We start from the raw sequence: 22,064 nt of genomic DNA, 5'->3' as shown, positions 1-22,064 counted from the left end.
TCCTTCCACTGCGCATGCGCCACCGCCCGTCCAGATGACGTCCTCACGCCAAGACGCTTCATTAGTAAAGAGGAGTCTGATGCCTGCAATTCCCTCCTTAGCCGGAAGATGGTAGCAGAGGTCCATTAGTTCGTGGTGTGTCCACCCTTCAGAACTCCAATCATAGGGGACATGGAAAGTTGTCCCACTCTCCCAGGATCTTGTATATTCAGATATTTCCCAAGTGCTTTACATTCACACTTGCTCTATCTTGTATGTAAGTATTTCTACGTAATGGAGATCCTGTATTTTATACAAGAGCAGCATACTATACATAGCCTGCAATCTGTGTTGGATAGTGATTTTCCCAATTTTTGCGTACATCCATTGCATTCTCTTTAATAGCTGCATCACATTACATAATTTACATGGCCAGTCCAATACTGATGGACTTTGAGTTGTTTTCAGTTTGGGGGTATTTTGTTTGTTTTTGTCCTCTGTTACAGATAGGCTGCAATGTGAACCTCTTTATACATGTGTATAGCTATATATAAATTTCTAGACATAGAATTTCTGGAATGAAAGAGATGCAAACTTAAAATACTGAAAGATTTTCAATCAATCTAATCTGCCTAATCAACCTTCAAAAATACTCTCTCAACTTGTACTCCACTCACAGTGAAACATTTATTGGGTTTCTATTATGTGCCTGGTATCATGCTAGAGGTTGACAGTATGGATTTACATTTTAGACAATACCAAAATATGTCTGAGAGAGATAAGAGTGGAGCTCAAGTATAACATTTCCTCACAGTATCAGGCATAGGGATCTGTACCTGTTAGAAAATCTACGAATCCTGCCACAAGTGGAACAGCAAAGAACAGCATGTCCTACAGTAGGTCTGAAGGTATACTAGCATACTAAATTCCATTGTTATTTATAATAACAAATGTTTTTTGTTAGTTTTACTTTTCAGTTTCTAGTTTCTGAAAGTGTCTTACAAACACTGTTAGTAATCTTCACAGCCATTTGAGCTGGGTAAACTGAGTCAGGAAGGTCAGAATTATTGAATGAATGAATGAGTAAAAAGATCACTTGCTTTAATGTTATCTGGGACAGTCAATAGTCTAACCAAGTTTCAATCCACAAGCATTTATTTACAATTCTGAAAACTTCCACATGATTACAAATGTGACAACAGTAGTCAATTACTACTTGGATGAAGAAAAGATACAAGTTAGCACAACCTAGTTTACAAACTTACAATTAGGCACATTCAATTTGGTGTTAAGTCATAAAATATTCTTTTGCAATTTATGAAAAATATCCAATAGGCATATAATGGCCAAAAAAGTACAAATAATACAAATATCTATAGACATGGCAATGTACAAATTGTGACATAAGTCCATCAGAAACTAGAAAATCTATGTTGGTCTTATAGTCCCACCTTGCTAAAAGATACAGGCTTTGGGTGGGAACACACAAAAATCCAGACCTGGCCATAACGGGGTTTCCAGAAAGTATGGGAACTAGCAAAGAGTAGGCCTCTGGATGGGAATGGGTCCAACATGAGATGAAACAATGCCTTAATGGGTATGTAGTATGCTGGGATGGAAAATATAGGAGCAAGGGATATTTGGAGAATCAGACAGCTAAGTATCTGACACTAACAAAATCTACCAGTATCCCATAGGGCCTCAGGTAGCATGCAAGCGTTTGGGGGATTCCAGTATTGAATTAAATCAAAATGTGACAATGGGAGGAATGAAGGACAGCCTCAGGGGTACGTGAACTAAGGATGTTACACCAAGACATGTCTCAGTTAACCTGATGGGTTCAAAATGCAGGAAGTGGGTATAAGGGAAAAGACAATACCCTAACTAGAAGAATAATGGTTTAGGTTAGGGTAGGGCTTCATGTTCCTAAGTGTTGAAATAGAGCTCTTTAGTTTCTTCCTCCTACATGTAAGATTCTTTTAGAGGTTAAGATGATGCTGAGCCTGCAAGCTAAAGTTAAATGGCTGGAACTAGGGAGAGAAACTAAGTTACGTAGGCTCGGAACCAGGAAAAGCCTAACTAAGGGTTTGCCTAACTAAATAGAATTGAATGTTGGAACTGAATATTTTAATATGTAAACATTTTACTGATACCAAAACGTGTCTTACCACACTTCCCCCAATCTCACACCGCCCACCCTAACCTGCAGTAGCTATGGGTCCCTTGATTTCCGTGGAAATATAGAGAAAAGAGACACTGATCTGGCTTGCAGGTATTTAGTAAGTTGTTAGCCCCACATCACATACTAGTATCATGTAAGTAGGCCATCTAAAGTAGGAAGCTTAGGGGAAAAACCTTGAAAAACACTTAAAAGCTTAAGTCACATCTCTATACTACAACACCTTCCACAATTTCTTCTCAGATAAGCATCATCCCCATCAGTGAAAAAACTCGTGTCTCATGATAGGAAAAACAGGCCTAAAAATTAAATGTGTGTCTTTGGAGTTCCCATCTATGGGATATCTTCCTGGTACTAGAAAAGTCCCCAGAAAGATCAATCTTTGCACCCCTCCCTGAAAGCTTACCACCAAGGAAAATGACTGGATCCATAGATTTCCTCCCTCAAACCAGCTTACCTCACATAAAAATCATTAGCAACTCAGCCCTTACTCACATAATCACAGTCACAAGAGTGGTTAGGGAGCAAAGCACTAACCACGGGAACTAAAACAGAGGCAATCCAGGCCAAGTTGGGGTGATGGCAGATATCTGCTCCTTACGCTTGGGTGCATAATGCGACTCACCGCAATGCCTTTTTCACAGACACTTTTATACGTTTCTCCACAAAATCCAACAGGTCAAGCTCGTTCACGATGCTTCAAGTTAAGCAATCGTCAAGAGAAAAACATGCAGTATGTCTTACAACGTTGGAGTCCTTAAAAATATGACAAGGAAATAACCATGTAGACAAAACCAGAGCATTTAAAAAAATCTGTATCCTACAAACATACCAGTGAATGCCATTAATAAGGTAATATGACATAAAACAAAATGAGAAATATAGGTAAGACTCTTTCTTCCCTTTAGTGTACAGAATTCATGGCAGTTGCTGCACTATCGAGCTACTTATATCTATGACTGTCTGTTCTGGTAATACAAAATGAGGCCAAATTGTGTCGACTTGTTTCCCACAGAAACCAAAAAATCTACATCAATCTCTTTTCTCCTGTGCCCTTTCACCTTATCTGCTCCCAGCTCTCCACGAAATGTCCTCTTCCTTCTCTAATTATTCTCCTCTTCATTTTGCTTGGCCTTGCACCCAAGCATGCAAGACAGAATCCTAGAGGTCCAAGATTCTAGAGTGGCTGTTTGCAAGGGGGAGGAGATTACAGTAACTGCCACACTGTACATACTTCTGTGCCAAGAAAAAGGAACAGTATTCAGAATGTCTCTCACATATAAAAGAGCTGGATGGCAGGATACCTGTGTGGCCCAAGGAACTAGAGGTAGCAAATTGTGGGGAAAACAGTTGAAACCAAAGGCTGGAAGAGGAAAGGTCTGCAACCAGCTCTATCACGTAGTTCTCTGGTATTTGCGTCCAATGGGCAGAGTCTATTTTGTGAAGCATCAAGCACTGAAAAGAAGACTCCTGCTCTTGGAATTTGACAGCAAGTGACTTCCATGAGGGTAGGAATGCAAGATCTAGCCTACTCCTAAAAAACATGCCCAAAATGCAAAAAAAAAAAAAAAAAAAAAAAAAGAAAGCAGAAGAGCAAAGTAAGCCGCAAGTCCAACCTGGCCCAGCCTGGCGCAACCCAAGGGAGGTAGGAGTCAAGGAGAAGAAACTAAAAGAGAAGAGCCTTGGATCACAACATTCTTCACAAGGTGCACTCAACAAACTTCACCCTACTCTTTAACCAAGTTACAAAAAGAGTTTCTTAATTCCTACTTTTCTCCTTAAATGATGCTATAAGTTCACTAATTAGACAGATATGATTTCAGAACAACTGTAATAGTTCAAACTAGATGGCTCTTGCCTTCCTAAGGATATTAATTAAATAAGATATATATAGCTCTAAGTATATGATACATAAAATATAATACTCTGCAGAATATAAGTAAGTGTTAGTTAATTATATTAATGAACGTGTGTAAGAAATGTTGCAATGATTTCCCTAATGTAAGAGCCTGGGTTAAGTAAATGTCTTCTAGGATTTCCTCCCCAGAGCTCAGTAATTTACGTGCTGTTTTAGCTCTCCCACCATCTCTCCACCAATCCCTGCTATCCTGTTGGGGATCGGATCTCCCTATTGGCTTTCTTACACCTTTAAACTGCCTGCTTTGTGACATCATTCTCCTACCAAACCTACTAGCACTTGGTAGAGTCTTGGGGTTTCCGTGGAGTTGTCTGTAAATAAGTTTGGATGATCACAAGTTACCAGTGACCAGTAACCAGTGACCTTTGTACTGGACACATGCACTATTCAGCTTCAGCCACTTAGACATCCTCTGGTGTTGCCTCCTCATCCCTTTAATCTGCAGTTGATATTTCCTATTCTCTGACCATGTTTGGTAAGAAAATAAAGTTTTTAAAGTTTTTGTTAGATTTATTTTGTCTCTCAATTTACTAGTAGATTCAAAATAGCATGGAATAATGAGGAAAAGTATTGAACTAGAAGTCTGGAGACCTAATTTCAGTTTTGACTTTGGCATTTACTATCTGTGTGACTTTGGACAAATCATTGACGGTCTCACAAAGCCTGATTTTTTTTCCTTATCTGTTACGTTAGGATACTACATTCGTTGATCACTCTGATCCCTTTCTTTTCTAATATTGAGCCTTAAAGCATACCCATGTAGAAAATGAAATCAGAGACTTCTCAAGAGTGTTTCAGCAGAAACACAGAAAAGCCAGGTGACATAGAAAACTAGCAATATATAGCAAGATGTTTCATCTCTAATGGTCTTCCTCCACTAATATTTTGACTAGTTGAAAAAAGAAAATAGGGAGAGAAAATGGAGAGTACTGGGCTATAGGGGGGCACAGAGTGAAACGTAAGGAAATTTAGGATTGTTTTCATTAACACAGGCAAACAGGCACCAAGAGATAGGAAAAAATATAAGAATGAATAGGGAAAGTATAGAGGAGCTCTCAAGAAATACGTAGCTTGCAGTTCAATGTTAATGGGAACCAAAGATTTTAAACTAAAGCAGAAACAGCATAGAGTGAATTCTGCTCAGAGCAGGGCAAAACAAAGTTGATTGTAGCAAATCCTTATTTTAACAGACTGAGAAGGAATGTAAGACCAGAACAGGGTATCACCAGGAAAGGCAGCTTACAAGAAAAGTCATATTCAGTTTTTTTTTCGTTTATTGCCTCTCTCATTACAGTTGGCACTTGACAGTTTTTAATTTAAACATTTTAGAAATATGTTTTAGGAAAGATGCTTCCTATATTATACAAGAAACCAAAGTGGTTATCTAGGGGTTTTCTTTTCAATGTTTTATTCTTTCTAATTTTTAAACTATGTAGACGTTTTACCAATTAAAACTTTTAAATGATATCTTCGAAATTGAATCAGAAGTACTATTTCCTTTTTGTGATACGCAGGTTCTAAGGAAAGGTTGCTTTTCATTTTTACAGTTCTTTCCTTCCTAACACAGAGAGCACATTGATCAACAGCCATCGTTCCTTTTTAGATCTTGGCTACCTAATAAGAAAAAGGAAATGTCAAGCCCCAAATCTCTAATACAACACTGAGGGAATTCCATGGTGCTCCAGTGGTAAGGACGCGGGGAATTCACTGCCAGGGCCACGCGGCGTGTCAAAAAAAGAAAAAAAAAAAGTTCCACATTTATCTAAAACATTATTGTGGAGTCCTCTGGATTTTCTTACATTTGAAAATCTCTTTTAATTGGATTCTAGTGATGATGTTCTTTTTTAGGTTTTGGGATGTCATCTTCTTGGATGTTGAATATGATTGTAACCTAAGTTCTAGGATAAATAGAAAAACCTTCTTGATACTTTTTAAGCTTCATTTCTGCTTATTATATAGTTCTATGCTTTGAAATATATATTTCTACCAGGCTTATTACCTGTTACTTGCTGGGTAAAAATATGAATGAGCACAATAATGAAATTCTTTTATACTTATTTTGCTTTCTGCTTTGTAACACTTTTCATTTAAATCCTTGTCTATTTATATTGTGGCTACCTATACTTTCATATTGATTAAAATTTTTGCCTTTTATGCATTTTTACTGATATATTTTCTCTGTCTGTATGTATTGGATAAGAATTCAATCAAAATCACCTTCTATCATGTTTCTTGGTTAATAGTATTCACTAAAATAGTGTGGGCAAAATTCACTTTCATAATATTGCATGTATGGTACAGAATGTCATTTGTTAGTAAATTCATTATGCTTTGATACTTACCACATACCCCAGTTTTCATTAATACCTATATATTTCTTTTTCGTTATGTAATATGTTTTTCATGATTTTTCTTTGTCTTTCTAGAACTTATTGTATCTTCCCCCATATAAATCGTACACAATATATCAGTTTATTCATGGATTAATTATTACTGCTATTATTATTAGTAGTGGTGTTATAACCACTTTAGATATGAGTAATCTGAAGTAATCAGATAACTTTTTTCTTTCCAAAAGCACTTAATAAATTCACTTTCAGGTAATCATTTTGTGGTAGGATGAGAAACCAGGCTTGAAAAGGGTAAAAATGACTCTTTAAATTTACCCGTTGGACTGAGCTATATGTGAACTCTAGGTAATAGCGTGGGAACTGCACAAGCAAAGTGAGACACTGAAGATTACAATGGTAATAGCCGTACTGTTATCTAACGGACAAAAAAAACTGCCTATATATTTAAATTCTATTTCTACTACTTTCTGGCAGTATCATGCTCAGAGTAGCGTCCTGGCAAGGAAGTCAGGATACTTAGGTTCTGAAACCTGGTAAGGATACTAACATAATGAGAGAACTTGAACAAGTCAACCCGACCTCTCTGAGCCTCAGTTTCCTTCCTCATGAAATGAGACTGTGAAAATAGAAGTTCTCTAAGGACCTCCTAGCTCTAAAATGCTACCAGTCTAGGAAACAGCACAGAAGTCAATACTAGTGCAGGCTGAAGGGAAAGATAGGGCAGGGAGAAGGTTGCTTCCAGCCTAGAGAACAATGTCTGAACCATACCACTTGGGTCTTCTGCCCATTTGTGCCCAAACATGGGAGCACAGGCAGTTAATACAGAAGAGTGTAGAACTGCTCAGTCCTTACAACCATCATAACGGTCTGATTTTTGGTTTCTCAGTAAGTATTGACATTAGAGGTGTCCTGATAGCAAGAACCTTAAGATAATGCTCTTCCTCAAACATAATGAGAATTTATCAATCTCCCTGAATTTTTCATTACACTCTTGTTCTTACAGAAAATTTCCAAAATCCAACTGTACTTGGAAATCTAAATTCTCTGCAGCATTCTCTTCTTTTGGTGAGTAATGCAACTTCCGTAACAGGAAGTGTCTGCAATTTCTCCAGATTTTCTGTTCCTGCCGTCAGTTCAGCATCAGCTACTGGTACCTCCTTCCAGACACTCATGTGTAGTGCCTACCTTCACCAACAGTCTAGCACAAGTATGTTACCTGGAGTTACTGACAAGAGCCAGATCTCCACTTCAGCTGCTTCCTATCCGGGTGTTCTTGACTGGGACACCACAGGAAGCACTGAAAAGAATTCTCCTTCACTTGGAGACTTTACTCTGGCCGTCACTGACAAGCACACAGCTGCTTCTTCTATGTTTATGGCAGCCCAGTATTATAAAACTGCAGACCACAATAACGTGGTCCCTTTATATCCATCACTTTCTGCCAAGCTTGCTCAGGGAACACCATCTCAAATTCCCCATCAGGGACACAGCCTGTCACTTCCCTACCAGGAAGGAAGGCAGGTATATTACTATAACCAAGGCACACTGGGGTCTTTACTGTGTGGAGAACTTGGCTCCTGCCTGCAATCCTATGGCTCTGTGTCATACACAGGAAGTAGGGCATCTGTGCAACCAGAAACGGTAATGTCACTAAAGGAGATTAAGCCCACAAATATCCTACAACCAGCTTCCACCTCTGGATTCTACTACCCTGTGTATGCTCAACCCATCACAGAAACAAATTTTCAGGGTGAGGACAAAGAGCAAGAAATTTGAACAATGAGGTCAGCATTCAAAAATGGGGTCAAATCTACAGCTGGGAAGTGGTGTATAGACAGGTAGAATGTAGATACTGAGCCTTTAATAACCACTACCTTCACTCAGTGTTCTCTGTTTTTCGACTCTATATAAGAACACCTAGGGCTTCTCTGCTGGTGCAGTGGTTAAGAATCTGCCTGACAATGCAGGTAACATGGGTTCGAGCCCTGGTCTGGGAAGATCCCACAGGCCGTGGAACAACTAAGCCCATGTGCCAGAACTACTGAGCCTGAATTCTAGAGACAATGAACCACAACTACTGAAGCCCACGTGCCTAGAGTCCATGCTGTGCAACAAGAGAAGCCACCGCAATGAGAAACCCACACACCACAACCAAGAGTAGCCCCCTTTAGCTGCAACTAGAGAAAGCCCATGCACAACAATGAAGACCCAGTGCAGCCAAAAAAGTACATACATAAAGTAAATAAGTTCAAAAAATAAATAAATAAAAATAAATTAGAAAAAAAAGGAACACCTAATGCAGGGGGAAGATGGGAGGGACACTGTAAAGGTCATCTATGCTACATGTACAAGAACACAGAGAGCATACCAATAGGTACCACATTTTTCACTGCTGTAGCTGATCATTCCCCCTGTACTACCACACTGTATCATTCCCTTCCCTGATCTACTACTAGAGTCTCTTTGGAAGGTGTTTCAGAATTCTTGTTGTGATAGTGCCAGTTTAACTCTCATCACTTCTTAATTTATACCAGGATTTAAGACCTTGTGGTCCGGGATCCCTTCCAGAGCAAGCAGGCTAAGACTCTGTCTTTGTTTATATATTTCATCAGGAAGGGCTCTACTCCTTCTCCTAGTTCATGGTGTGAAGTGTTCTTAGCCTCTCAGGAAAGTGGGGAGAATTGAAAGGACTCTATATGAGAATGCTAGACTTTGTAAAATATTTCATTTTTTAAAAATAAGACTCATTCTTTATTTGACTTATAACAATCCTATGAAATATAAAGAAAGGCAAGAATCAGTGACATGAAATGATCACTAGTAAGAATTACAACACTCACCGCTTGTCTCGTAGCATAGGGCAGTGTCCATGATCCTTAAGAATAGTTAGTGGAAATGCCTTGCCCATGGGCTCTGTCACCATGGCACTGTCACCATGGGCACTGCCACCATGTGCCCTACCACCATGGGCACTGTCACCATGAACACTGTCAACATGAGCACTGTCACCATGGGCACTGACACCATGGGCACGGCCACCAAGTGCACTGTCACCACACACACAATCACCGTGAGCACTGTCACCATGAGACCTTTAACCAACGGCAATATCACTGTGAACATTATCACCATGGGCACTATCACCATGAGCATTATCACCATGGGCAATGTCTCCATGAGCACTGTCACCATGGACACTATCACCATGGGCACTATCACAGTGAGAAATGTCCCCATGGCAGTTTGACTGTGAGCACTGTCACAATGGGCAAAATCACCATGAGCACTGTCAACATGGGCACTGTCACTGTGGGTACTATCACCATGGGCAATGTCACCATGGGCACTGTGCTGAGAGCCATCCGGATGTGACAAGTATCCCTTGAGCCCAGCCAAGGGAACCAGCACAGCTGTTGCCTACGGATGAAGCTCAGCCTTTATAGAATTATAATGAATATTACTAAAGGGTTTGACATTTATTTGATCTGTGTACTTCTTTGTTTGTTCGCATGTGGTGACGGAGGATTAAAACCTAGGGGAAGGCATGTAGAGTCCCTGGGAGATGGTAATTCCCGATGGAAATTTAGTAAAACCCCTTGGGATGAAGCATCAGGGGGACAAAAAGGCCCCTTAACTCCCCCACCATTACCTACTCCCCGTCCTCCAAGATGGGAAAGAGGATCAAGCATGGGAATGTTTAGATTGAAACAGCCCACATTAAAAGAGAAGATGGATATTAATGCTTGGAAAGGGCAACTTATATTTTGCCAGTATGTTTTGCATGAAAGCAACATATATATATAAAAGTTGAATGTCCTCCTAAGCAACCTAAGATTTATGCATAAAAGAAGTTACTTGATAGAAATTGCTTATGCCTTGCTAGAATATAGAAAGTTTTGTGTGAACTAGTGGTAATTTTTTATTAGATAAGAATCTAGAACTATACCAGGAAAATAGTTAGGCCCTTTGAATGCTCAAGGACGGAACAGCCTGTGTGTTTTAAGATTGTATTAGCTCACTGTAACCACAAGACCTGAAACAAAGAACGAAAGTTCTGCCAGACGTTTTGAGAAAAGAAAACCGCAGGGGGACATTGAGCAACCATTGTTATGAGAAGGCTGAAAAAAGAAAGCATTCATAATATTGTGTTATATGATTAGATAATCATTAATGTAACCATGAGAATTTGTTGAAAAATCAATGGTGTAATAAGAGTTAAACAAAATATAAAAAGGGCTTTTTGCGTGGCAATAAAAAAAAAGGCAAGCATCTCATCTGACTCTGGTGTGAGTGGATTTTCTTTAATCGCCGACTCTGTCCTCCCTTCGGGTTATCCCTGCACTGCCGAGGCTGGACCGCGGCAAGTGGCGCCCGAACAGGGACCTGAAGTGGTAATCTTATTAATCGGACAGATAGGAGTCTCACCAAGGGTGCTGCAGACCCCCAGCCTTGAGATTACTGGTTGGTGTAAGAAGGTGAGTAATTTTTGAATATGGGCCACGCAGAATCTAAAGAGCGGCTTTTATTTCTTGACATAGTTAAGCATATGTTAAAAGGTAGAGGTATAAGAGTTACCAATAAACAATTGGCCACCTTTTTGCAATTTGTGCAAGAGCAGTGCCCTTGGTTTCCAGAACAAGGAACTGTAAATATAGAAACTTGGAATAAGGTAGGAGAAACTTTGCAGGTATATTATAGTCATTTTGGTCCAGAAAAGGTTCCTGTCGATACTTTTGCCTTATGGGGGCTGATAAAAGAGAGTATTGCTTCTTTCCCTGACGGTCAGAAAAGGAAAGTGTGTTCCGCCCCCACTGAGCGTACACCATTACTTTCTCCAGTACAGTCGGAAAATCAAAATATAGAAGTTCTTGCTGCAGCTCTACAAGACTGTGAGCTATCTGATTCAGATGAAGAAAACTTAGAGGGCGTTTCTCCGCCAGATAAAGTTAAAGTAAGCGATGCACCTGATGATGAGGAGCTTCCGACTGCTGATCAAGATAATTTAAATGCTGCTGCTTATGAGTATGAACAAAGAAAAAATCCTCATTTTTTCCCCATTACAGATACAATTCCGAGAAAAGACAAACGAGGGCTTTCTCCCTCGGCCCCTCCATTAGGTAGGCTGTGACTATTAACTTTTAACAGTAAGGGCCCTCCACCGCCTCCGCCTATGAAAAAGGTGCTAGATGTTTCTCATCACCCTAGGTGTATCAAGGGCAATCTAGATGATGATTACACCTTTGCAGCCTGTTTTCCAGTTATATATTAGGGAGATTTTGAGGACGAGGTATATTGGGACCCATTACCTTTAAAACTGCTTAAAGAAATTAAGAAAGCTTGTGTTGATTATGGGCCATTAGCTCCTTATACTATGACTTTATTAGATGCCCTGGCAAATAGGTGGATGACTCCCTATGATTGGATACAAGTAACCAAAGCATGTCTTACTGGAGGACAATATTTGCTGTGGAGAACTGAATATGAAGAATTGGCGAAGAGACAAAATGCCTCCAATAAACGCAGGGATCGCTTTGACATTACCCTAGATATGTTACTAGTACAGGGAGATTATGATACTGCCCAACAGCAAATGTCTATGGGCAAGGAGGCTTTATGGCAAGTAACATTGTGTGCAATTAACGCCTAGAAAGCTTTGCCTTTAACGCCAGGAAAAGCTTCCACTTTGTCTGACGTTCGCCAAAAAGCAGAGGAACCTTATGAAGAATTTGTATCTAGACTGTTACAAGAAGTAAGGAGAATTATTTCTGATGAGGATGCAGCAAATATGTTGGCTAAACAATTAGCTTTTGAAAATGCCAATCCAGTCTGTCAATCTCTATTACGACCTATTCGAAAGACTGGGAATATCTCTGATTTTATTAAACAGTGTTCTGATGTGGGTCCATCCTTTTTGCAAGGCATTGCTCTAGCAGCTGCTTTGAAAGGAGAGTCCTATCCTCAGTTGATGCTAAACATGATACAAAAACAGAACGGTAAGGTAAATAAAAACAAAATATGCTTTGCCTGTGGGCAACCAGGACACTTCAGCAGAGATTGTAAGTATCAAAATAGTGATGATAACTCTAATATGAATATTAAACCCTCATTTCCTTTACCAAAAACACCTTGCTTGAGATGTGGGAAAGGTAATCATTGGACCAAACAATGTAGGTCAAAATATCATAAAGATGGCCATGTGTTGCCTCCAGTATCATATCCCACACAATCTATGTCTTGTCAGCCCCCTACAACCCCCTCAACGGGGTCTCAGCAGGGAAACTCTTTACGGGCCCAACCCCGGGCCCAGCAAACAATAGGGGCTATACAACAACAACCTCCAGCACTCAATCCATTTCTCCCTTGCGGCCCATCAGTGAATTGCTCAGGGCAACCCCAGGAAGTGCAGGATGGGACCTCAGTGCCACCACCTCTAAAATATTAACTCCTGATTCCCCAACAATAAAAATACCCACAGGGGTGAAGGGTCCATTACCAGAAGGAGTATTGGGACTAATAATAGGACGAAGCTCTACATCTTTGTCAGGATTGCATGTCGTACCTGGAGTAATTGACTCAGATTATACCGGGGAATTACAAGTAATGATGTCCCCACCAAATAAAACTCAACAAATCTATAAAGGACAAAGAATTGCTCAATTACTGTTACTGCCATATTACGAAGTAGGAAAACCATTAACTACAGAATCTAGAAACATTAAAGGATTTGGATCCAGTGATATGATATTTTGGATCCAAGAAATCACTAAGAAAAGACCTTTAAAAACATTAAAAATAAATGGAAAAAATATTCAGGGACTTCTGGACACTGGTGCTGATGCTTCATGCATTGCTGGAAGAGATTGGCCTTCACACTGGCCTTTGCAGTATGTAGAAAACACTCTAGTAGGGTTGGGAACAGCCCCTTCAGTGGCTAAAAGTTCTCAATTATTAAGGTGGGAGAATGCTGGCAGTCATCAGGTAGGTGTCTTTTGTCCTTATGTTATTCCCAGCTTACCAATGTCTTTGTGGGGACGAGATATATTATCTCAAATGGGAATGTTACTATATAGTCCAGATGAACAAGTTACTAATCAAATGCTGAAAATGGGATATGATCCTCACAAAGGTTTAGGAAAAAATCAACAAGGAGACATCTACCCTATAATGACAACAGTTAAAAATGATAAAGAAGGTCTTGGGTATCCAAATTTATAGAAGGGGCCATTGAAATTAGAGCAGCAGACCCCATTACCTGGTTATCTGATGAACCAGTATGGGTAGAGCAATGGCCCTTGACTAAAGGAAAGTTATTAGCTGCTCAAGAGTTAGTGAGTATACAACTAGAGGCAGGGCATATTGAACCATCTAACAGCCCATGGAATACCGCAATATTTGTAATAAAGAAGAAATCGGGAAAATGGAGATTGCTCCAAGATTTAAGAGCCATTAACAAGACTATGGAGACTATGGGAGCTTTGCAACCAGGATTACCATCCCCTGTTGCTATACCAGAGACATACCACATTATAGTTATAGATTTACAGGACTGTTTCTTTACTATACCTTTAAATGCAGCAGATAGAAAACGTTTTGCCTTTAGCATACCCTCACTTAACTTCCAAAGACCTTTTCAAAGGTATCAATGGAAGGTACTTCCTCAGGGTATGAAAAATAGTCCCACATTATGTCAAAAATATGTAGATACAGCTATCTTTAATATTAGATTAATCTATCCAGAAGTGTATTTAATACATTATATGGATGATATATTGTTAGCTCATAAGGATAAGGCATATGTACATCATGTATTACAGGAGCTAACAGACCAATTACAAATAGCTGGCCTAAAAGTGGCACCTGAGAAAATTCAGACAGAACCTCCTTATAATTACCTGGGAAGGTTAATTTATCAATATCAAATGACTCATTCCTTTTCAATTAAGAACAGATCACTTAGACACATTAAATGATTTTCAAAAATTATTAGGTGACATTAACTGGATTAGACCATTTTTAAAAATAACCACAGCTGAATTAAAACCCCTATTTCAAATATTGCAAGGTGACTCTGATCCTTTGTCCTCTAGACAGTTGACAAAGGAAGCACAGGAGTCTTTACAAATTGTTGAGAAAGCTTTGTCTCAGGCATTTGTAACACGAATAAATTATCAGCTCCACTGGGATTTAGTGATTTTGGCAACTCCAGTGGCTCCTACTGGTTTATTATGGCAGCATGGGCCTCTTGAATGGATACATTTACCTTCCAATCCTAAGAAAATTGTGGCCTCGTATCCTTTATTAGTCAGTTATTTAATCATTCGGGGAAGAAAAAGAAGCAAAGAATTATTTGGAAAAGATGTTGATAATATTATTGTACCTTATAATAAAGATCAATTTGAAACACTCCTAAATTTTGAAAACATGTGGGGAATTGCTTTGACAGCTTATGCAGGGCAAATTCCTTTTCATTTGCCTAAACATCCACTTTTGCAATTTTTGATAAACATCCTATGATATTCCCTAAGTGGTATTCAGCTAAACCATTGAAAGAGGCAGCATTAGCCTTTACTGATGGATCTTCCAATGGAAGAGCTGTACTTCTAATAGCTGAGAAATATTATGTCTTTAACACAGGCTATAAGTCTGCACAGAAAGCTGAAATATATGCCATAATAGAAATGTTTAAAAGAACTAAAGATACTAAGGTAAATATATATACAGACTCAGTATATATAGTACACTTGTTCCCTGCCCTTGAGACAGCTGTTATCCCAGATAATAAGAGTACTATTATGGAATTGTTATTATCACTACAGAAGGAGCTCTGGGAAAGAAGGAAACCTTTTTATATTGGACATATCAGAGCTCATTCTGGATTACCTGGCCCATTGAGTAAAGGAAACAATCTTGCAGACCAATTAACAAAAATTTACTTGGTAGACATTGACAATGTGCAGAAGGCTTTATTATCTCATAATATACATCACCAGAATGCTTCAGCCTTAAAATACCAGTTTAATATACTTCGTGAGGCTGCTCGAAAAATAGTTAAAGATTGTTCTGTATGTCCTACATGTCATCCTGTGCCCCCTCAAGGAGTAAATCCCAGAGGATTGCGACCTAATGAGTTATGGCAAATGGATGTAACACATGTGCCTAGATTTGGAAGGCTTGCCTATGTGCATGTAAGTGTTGATACCTATTCACATGTAATAATAGCTTCTGCTAGGACTGGAGAAGCTTTTAAAGACGTTTGTCAACATTTATTTTATTGCTTTCCTTATTTGGGAATGCCCAAAATAGTAAAGACTGATAATGGGGCTGCTTATGTTTCTAAGGCATTTCAACAATTTTGTTTACAATTTAATATTACCCATAAAACTGGAATTCCCTATAATCCCCAAGGACAAGCAATAGTAGAAAGGGCTCATCAGTCGTTAAAAACCATGATTACAAAGCTCCAAAGTAATGATTATAAGTATTTCTCTCCTCATAATATTTTAAACCATGCTTTGTTTGTACTGAATTACTTAAATTTAAATCATAAAAAAAAAAAATCCCCAATAATGGTACATTGGGAAAGTGCCAGATTACAAGAATACCCAAAAGTATTATGGAAAGATGTGTTAACTGGAAAATGGAAAGGTCCAGATGTTTTATTAACCACTGGGAGAGGTTTTGCTTCTATTTTCCCACAGGACGCAGACTCCCCTATCTGGATACCAGATCGTCTCATTAGACATCCTGCTGTAAAGAATCGTTTACCACAATCTGCTAAAGATGAGTTAACCACATCCTCTGCTGAAAACATCTAATCTTAATAAGAACCCAGAAATGTTAATCCCGCCCCTACAGCAACTTTCACTTGAAAATGATATAAAAGCTAAACCTGCAGAAAAAACAGTCTCTTCCACTTCGCACAGAGTAAAGAAGCGACATCTTGCAGCTTTAACTTGCTCATCTGCAACAATAACGTGGGTTAATGTAAAACGGCTTTCTGAAGATGCAGAGAACCTGTTACAACAGCAGAAATTGCCATTAACTTCCCCCAACTTACTTTTAGCTTTTATTACATTGCTGACTGTGCAGGTGGGTCTTGTTAATGCTGATTCTTATTGGACTTATTTCCTGGATCCTCCAATATTACATGTTGTGACTTGGAAAGATCCTTCTATTTTGGTAACTAGCTCTTTGCCAGACTTGACAGGAGGACAGAATGTACAAGGTTATGGGCAATTTGTAACGAATCAAAATTATACGTTTGAAGGGCAATCTGATACTCCTCCAATTTGTTTCTTTTTGCAATATAACAAAGAAAAATCTTTTCGGATAAAAACTGGATGCATTACCACATCTTTAACTGGTCTGTTAACTGACTCGCCTAGATTTTATATCCCCCCAGAGGGCCCCAAACGCCACTTGTGGTCTTTGATAGGACGCTTCCCAGGCAGTAATACAGGAAGCACAAAACGAAAGCACCCTTCACGATATCATGATTGTGCAGAGAATCATAGCATTCTGGACAATAAATGGAGTTTAATAGATCCTCTGAATGGATTTCCATATTGGATATCTTGTATGTTTAATATGGAAACCAATTATGAAATTCCAGGTTTAAAGAGCTATATATCTGATTGGAGTTTGGAAAATGCTGGGATTGATTACAGACAAAATCTATCTAAAAACAAGGATTACACATGGAATAATTCTATTATACCAACACCCTTACGGATAAATCGCTGGTATCCTGAAGGCTGGGTAACACCTATATTAACCTATAAAGACAAAAACAAAATATTTCATCAGCCTCAATTGTGGAAATTACCTTTTGCCACTTACCCAGTTACTTTATATAGACCTAATAATAAATACACTCTGTATGAGATTCAGGCTTATGTAGCCTCACCCTACTCAATATTATTGACTAACAGAACTGAAAAATTACAGATTGCTCAACACCATGGACGATTTTATATTACCTGTAAAGAATGTTCTTTGACAACTTGTTTAAATCCAAATTCTAAAGCGAAAGTAATAATGCTCTTGAAACGTCCTGCTTATATAATGTTGCCTGTAGCCCTTATGGAGCCATGGTATAGCGACTTAGGGTCAAAAATACTGAAAGAAACTGCTTTGCTGTTAAGACCTAAGAGATTTGTTGCAACCTTAATTTTAGGAATATCTGCATTGATAGCTATATTAGGATCATTTGCTGTCTCGACTTATAGCTTAGTGAAAGAAGTACAAACGGCTGAATATGCTAATACTTTGTCAAAAAATATTTCTTTAGCTTTGGCCACTCAAGAAGCTATAGATAGGAAATTGGAAGCTAAGGTAGATGCTCTGGAAGAAGCAGTATTACATATTGGTCAACAATTGACAACTTTAAAGATTCGCCTATCTCTTACTTGCCATCAAAAATATTCATGGATCTGTATTACTCCTCTGAAAGTTAATGAGACTGAATATACTTGGGAAAGAATACAAATGCATATCTTAAATGTATGGAATTCTAGTGACCTGAGTGTTGATTTAGAAAAATTACATACACAAATACATGAGTTAGCTACTTCCCAATATAATAATGACTCCGCAAAAGCTGCAATTTCCTTGTTTAATAATCTGAAATCTTATGTAAATCAAAACTCCTTAACTCATATATTGATAAATTATGGAGCTGCAGTTTTAGTGATACTTATGATAATTGTTTGTTTTCCAGTCATCCTCCGAACAGTGACTTCTGCCCTACATCGTACAAAAATTGAATTACACACCGCCTTCTTAAAAAATAAAAAAGGGGGAAATGCTGAGAGCCATCCGGATGTGACAAGTATCCCTTGAGCACAGCCAAGGGAACCAGCACAGCTGTTGTCTACGGATGAAGCTCAGCCTTTATAGAATTATAATGAATATTACTAAAGGGTTTGACATTTATTTGATCTGTGTACTTCTTTGTTTGTTCGCATGTGGTGACGGAGGATTAAAACCTAGGGGAAGGCATGTAGAGTCCCTGGGAGATGGTAATTCCCGATGGAAATTTAGTAAAACCCCTTGGGATGAAGCATCAGGGGGACAAAAAAGCCCCTTAACTCCCCCACCATTACCTACTCCCCGTCCTCCAAGATGGGAAAGAGGATCAAGCATGGGAATGTTTAGATTGAAACAGCCCACATTAAAAGAGAAGATGGATATTAATGCTTGGAAAGGGCAACTTATATTTTGCCAGTATGTTTTGCATGAAAGCAACATATATATATAAAAGTTGAATGTCCTCCTAAGCAACCTAAGATTTATGCATAAAAGAAGTTACTTGATAGAAATTGCTTATGCCTTGCTAGAATATAGAAAGTTTTGTGTGAACTAGTGGTAATTTTTTATTAGATAAGAATCTAGAACTATACCAGGAAAATAGTTAGGCCCTTTGAATGCTCAAGGACGGAACAGCCTGTGTGTTTTAAGATTGTATTAGCTCACTGTAACCACAAGACCTGAAACAAAGAACGAAAGTTCTGCCAGACGTTTTGAGAAAAGAAAACCGCAGGGGGACATTGAGCAACCATTGTTATGAGAAGGCTGAAAAAAGAAAGCATTCATAATATTGTGTTATATGATTAGATAATCATTAATGTAACCATGAGAATTTGTTGAAAAATCAATGGTGTAATAAGAGTTAAACAAAATATAAAAAGGGCTTTTTGCGTGGCAATAAAAAAAAGGGCAAGCATCTCATCTGACTCTGGTGTGAGTGGATTTTCTTTAATCGCCGACTCTGTCCTCCCTTCGGGTTATCCCTGCACTGCCGAGGCTGGACCGCAGCAGCACTGTCACCATATGCATTGGCAGCGAGAGCACTCTCACCATGGGCCCTGTGATGTTGGGCACTGTCACCATGAGTACTGTCACCGTGGGCATTGTCACCATAGGAACTTACACCAAGGGCATTGTCAGAGTGGGCGTTTCACCGTTAGCCATGACACTGAGCAGTATCACCATGAGCACTGGCATTGTGAACACTCTCACCATAAGCACTGTCACCATGGACACTCTCACCATGGGCACTATCTCCATTAGCACTGTCACCATGAGCATTGTCACCATGGGTAATGTCACCATCGGCACTGTCACCATGAGCACTGTCACAAGGTGCCCTGTCACCTTGGTCACTGACAACAAGAGCACTGTGACCATGGGCACTGTCAGCATGGGTACTGTCACCATGACACTGTCACCATGGGCACTTTCATTGTGAGTATTGTTACATTGGGCACTGTCACCATGGGAACTGTCACCATGGGCACTGTCACTGCGAGCACAATCACCATGGGTATTGCCACTGTGAGCACTGTCACCATGGGCACTGTGACTGTGGGCACTGTCACCATGGGCAAAGCCACTGCAGGCACTGTCACTGCAGGCACTGTCGCCATGGGCACTCTCACCGTGGGTACTGCCACCATGCACACTATCAGCTTGAGCATTGCCACAGTGAGCACTATCACCATAAGCTCTGTCACCATGGGCACTGTCACAGTGAGGACTATCACCATGAGCACTATCACCATGAGCACTGTCAAGATGGGCACTGGAATAATTGGGACTCTCACCATGAGAACTGTCACCATGGGAAATATCATTGTGAGCACTGTCACCATGGGCACTGTCACCATGGGCAGTTTCACTATGGGCAAGGCTACCATGGTCACTGTCACTGTGAGCACTGTCACCATGGGTACTACAACCATGAGCACTCTCAGCATGAGCACAGTCACCATGGGCATTATAACAATGTACACTGACACCACGGACACTACCACAGTGAGCATTGTCACCATGTGTACTTTCACCGTGGGCACTTTCAACATGGGCACTATCACTGTGAGCACTGTCACCATGAGCACTGTCACAATGAGCACTGTCACTGTGTGCACTGTCACCATGGGCACTATCACCATAAGGACTATCACTGTAAGCACTGTCACCATCAACACTGTCACTTTGGGCAGTGTCACCATGGGCACTATAATGGTGTGAACTGTCACCATGAGCACTGTCCCTGTGAGCACTATTACCATGAGGACTATCACCCTGAGCACTGACATCATGAGTACTGTCACCATGGGAACTCTCAGCATGAGCACTGTCACTGTGATCCCTCTCACCGTGAGCACTGTTACCATGGGAACTATCATCGTGAGCATTGTCACCATGGGCACTATCACTGTGATAACTATCACCATGACTACTGTCACCGTAAGGACTGTCACCCTGAGCAATGTCACCATGGGCACTGTCACAATTTGCACTGTGACCATGAGCACTGTAACTTTGGGCACTGCCACTATGAGCATTGTTACCGTGAGGACTGTCACCATGTGCACTGCCTCCATGGGCACTTTCAGCATGATTACTGTCACCATGGGCACTGTCACTGTGAGCACTGCCACCCTGGGCACTTTCACCATGAGTACTGTCAACCTGAGTATTGTCACCATGGGCACTGTCACAGTGAGGACTATCACCATGAGCATTATCACTGTGAGCACTATCACCATGGGCACTGGAATAATGGGGACTGTCACCATGAGCACTGTCACCATGGGCACTATCACTGTGAACACTGTTGCCATGGGCACTGTCATCATGTGCATTGTCACCATGGGTACTGTCATCATGGGCAGTGCCACCATGAGCAGTGTCACCACGAGCACTGCTACCATGAGCACTGTCACCTTGGGCACTGCCACCATGAGTACTGCACTATGGGCACTTTCACCATGAGTACTGTCACCATGGGTATTGTCACCATGGGCACTGTCACAGTGAAGACTATCACCGCGAGCAATATAACCATGAACACTGCCACCATGGGCACTGTCACTGTGACCAGTGTCACCATGTGGACAGTCACCATGGGCATTATAACCATGTGCACTGACATGATGGACACTACCACAGTGTGCACTGTCACCATGTGTACTGTCACCATGGGCACTCTAAACATGGGCATAGCCACCATGAGCACTATCACCATGAGCACTCTCACCATGGGCAATATCACTGTGTGAACTGTTACCATGGGCACTATAAAGATTTTGAACTTCCACCATGTGCACTACCACCATGGGCACTGTCACCATGGGAAATATCACTGTGGGCACTGTCACCATGGGTACTGTCAACATGGCCTCTGTCACCATGGGCACTGTCACCATGGGCACTGCCACCATGTGCCCTACCACTATGGGCACTGTCACCATGGGCACTGTCACCATGAGCACTGTCACCATGGGCACTGACACTATGGTCACTGCAACCAAGTGCACTGTCACCACACGCACAATCACCGTGAGCACTGTCACCATGAGACCTTTAACCAACGGCAATATCACCTTGAACATTATCACCATGGGCACTATCACAGTGAGAACTGTCACCATTGGCATTATCACCATGGGCAATGTCTCCATGAGCACTGCCAACATGGGCACTGTCATCATGGGAACTCACCAGGAACACTGTGATGTTAGGCACTGTGGCTGTGAGCACTGTCACCATGAGCACTGTCACAATGGGCACTATCACCATGGGCACTATCACTGTGTGAAATGTCCCCATGGGCAGTTTCACTGTGAGCACT

General features: G+C 40.4%; 1 protein-coding gene across 1 annotated transcript in view; it reads right to left on the bottom strand.

Annotated features, from left to right (window-relative positions):
- The window catches only part of LOC103090956 (tolloid-like protein 1), a gene marked incomplete at its 3' end in the record, with an annotated part of 71,700 nt that extends 50,856 nt beyond the window's left edge, over positions 1-20,844 (bottom strand). Inside the window, 1 exon segment of the mRNA XM_082931373.1 lies at positions 20,525-20,844. Within this exon segment, the coding sequence (XP_082787499.1) occupies positions 20,525-20,844 (320 nt within the window).
- Between the last annotated feature and the right edge of the window lie 1,220 nt (positions 20,845-22,064).

Source organism: Lipotes vexillifer, unplaced genomic scaffold (assembly GCF_000442215.2).
Source record: "Lipotes vexillifer unplaced genomic scaffold, Lipotes_vexillifer_v1.1 scaffold430, whole genome shotgun sequence".
Classification (NCBI taxonomy): Eukaryota; Metazoa; Chordata; class Mammalia; order Artiodactyla; family Lipotidae; genus Lipotes; species Lipotes vexillifer.
The sequence above is the reverse complement of the archived record's forward strand: the minus strand, read 5'-3'. Positions and strand labels throughout refer to the sequence as shown.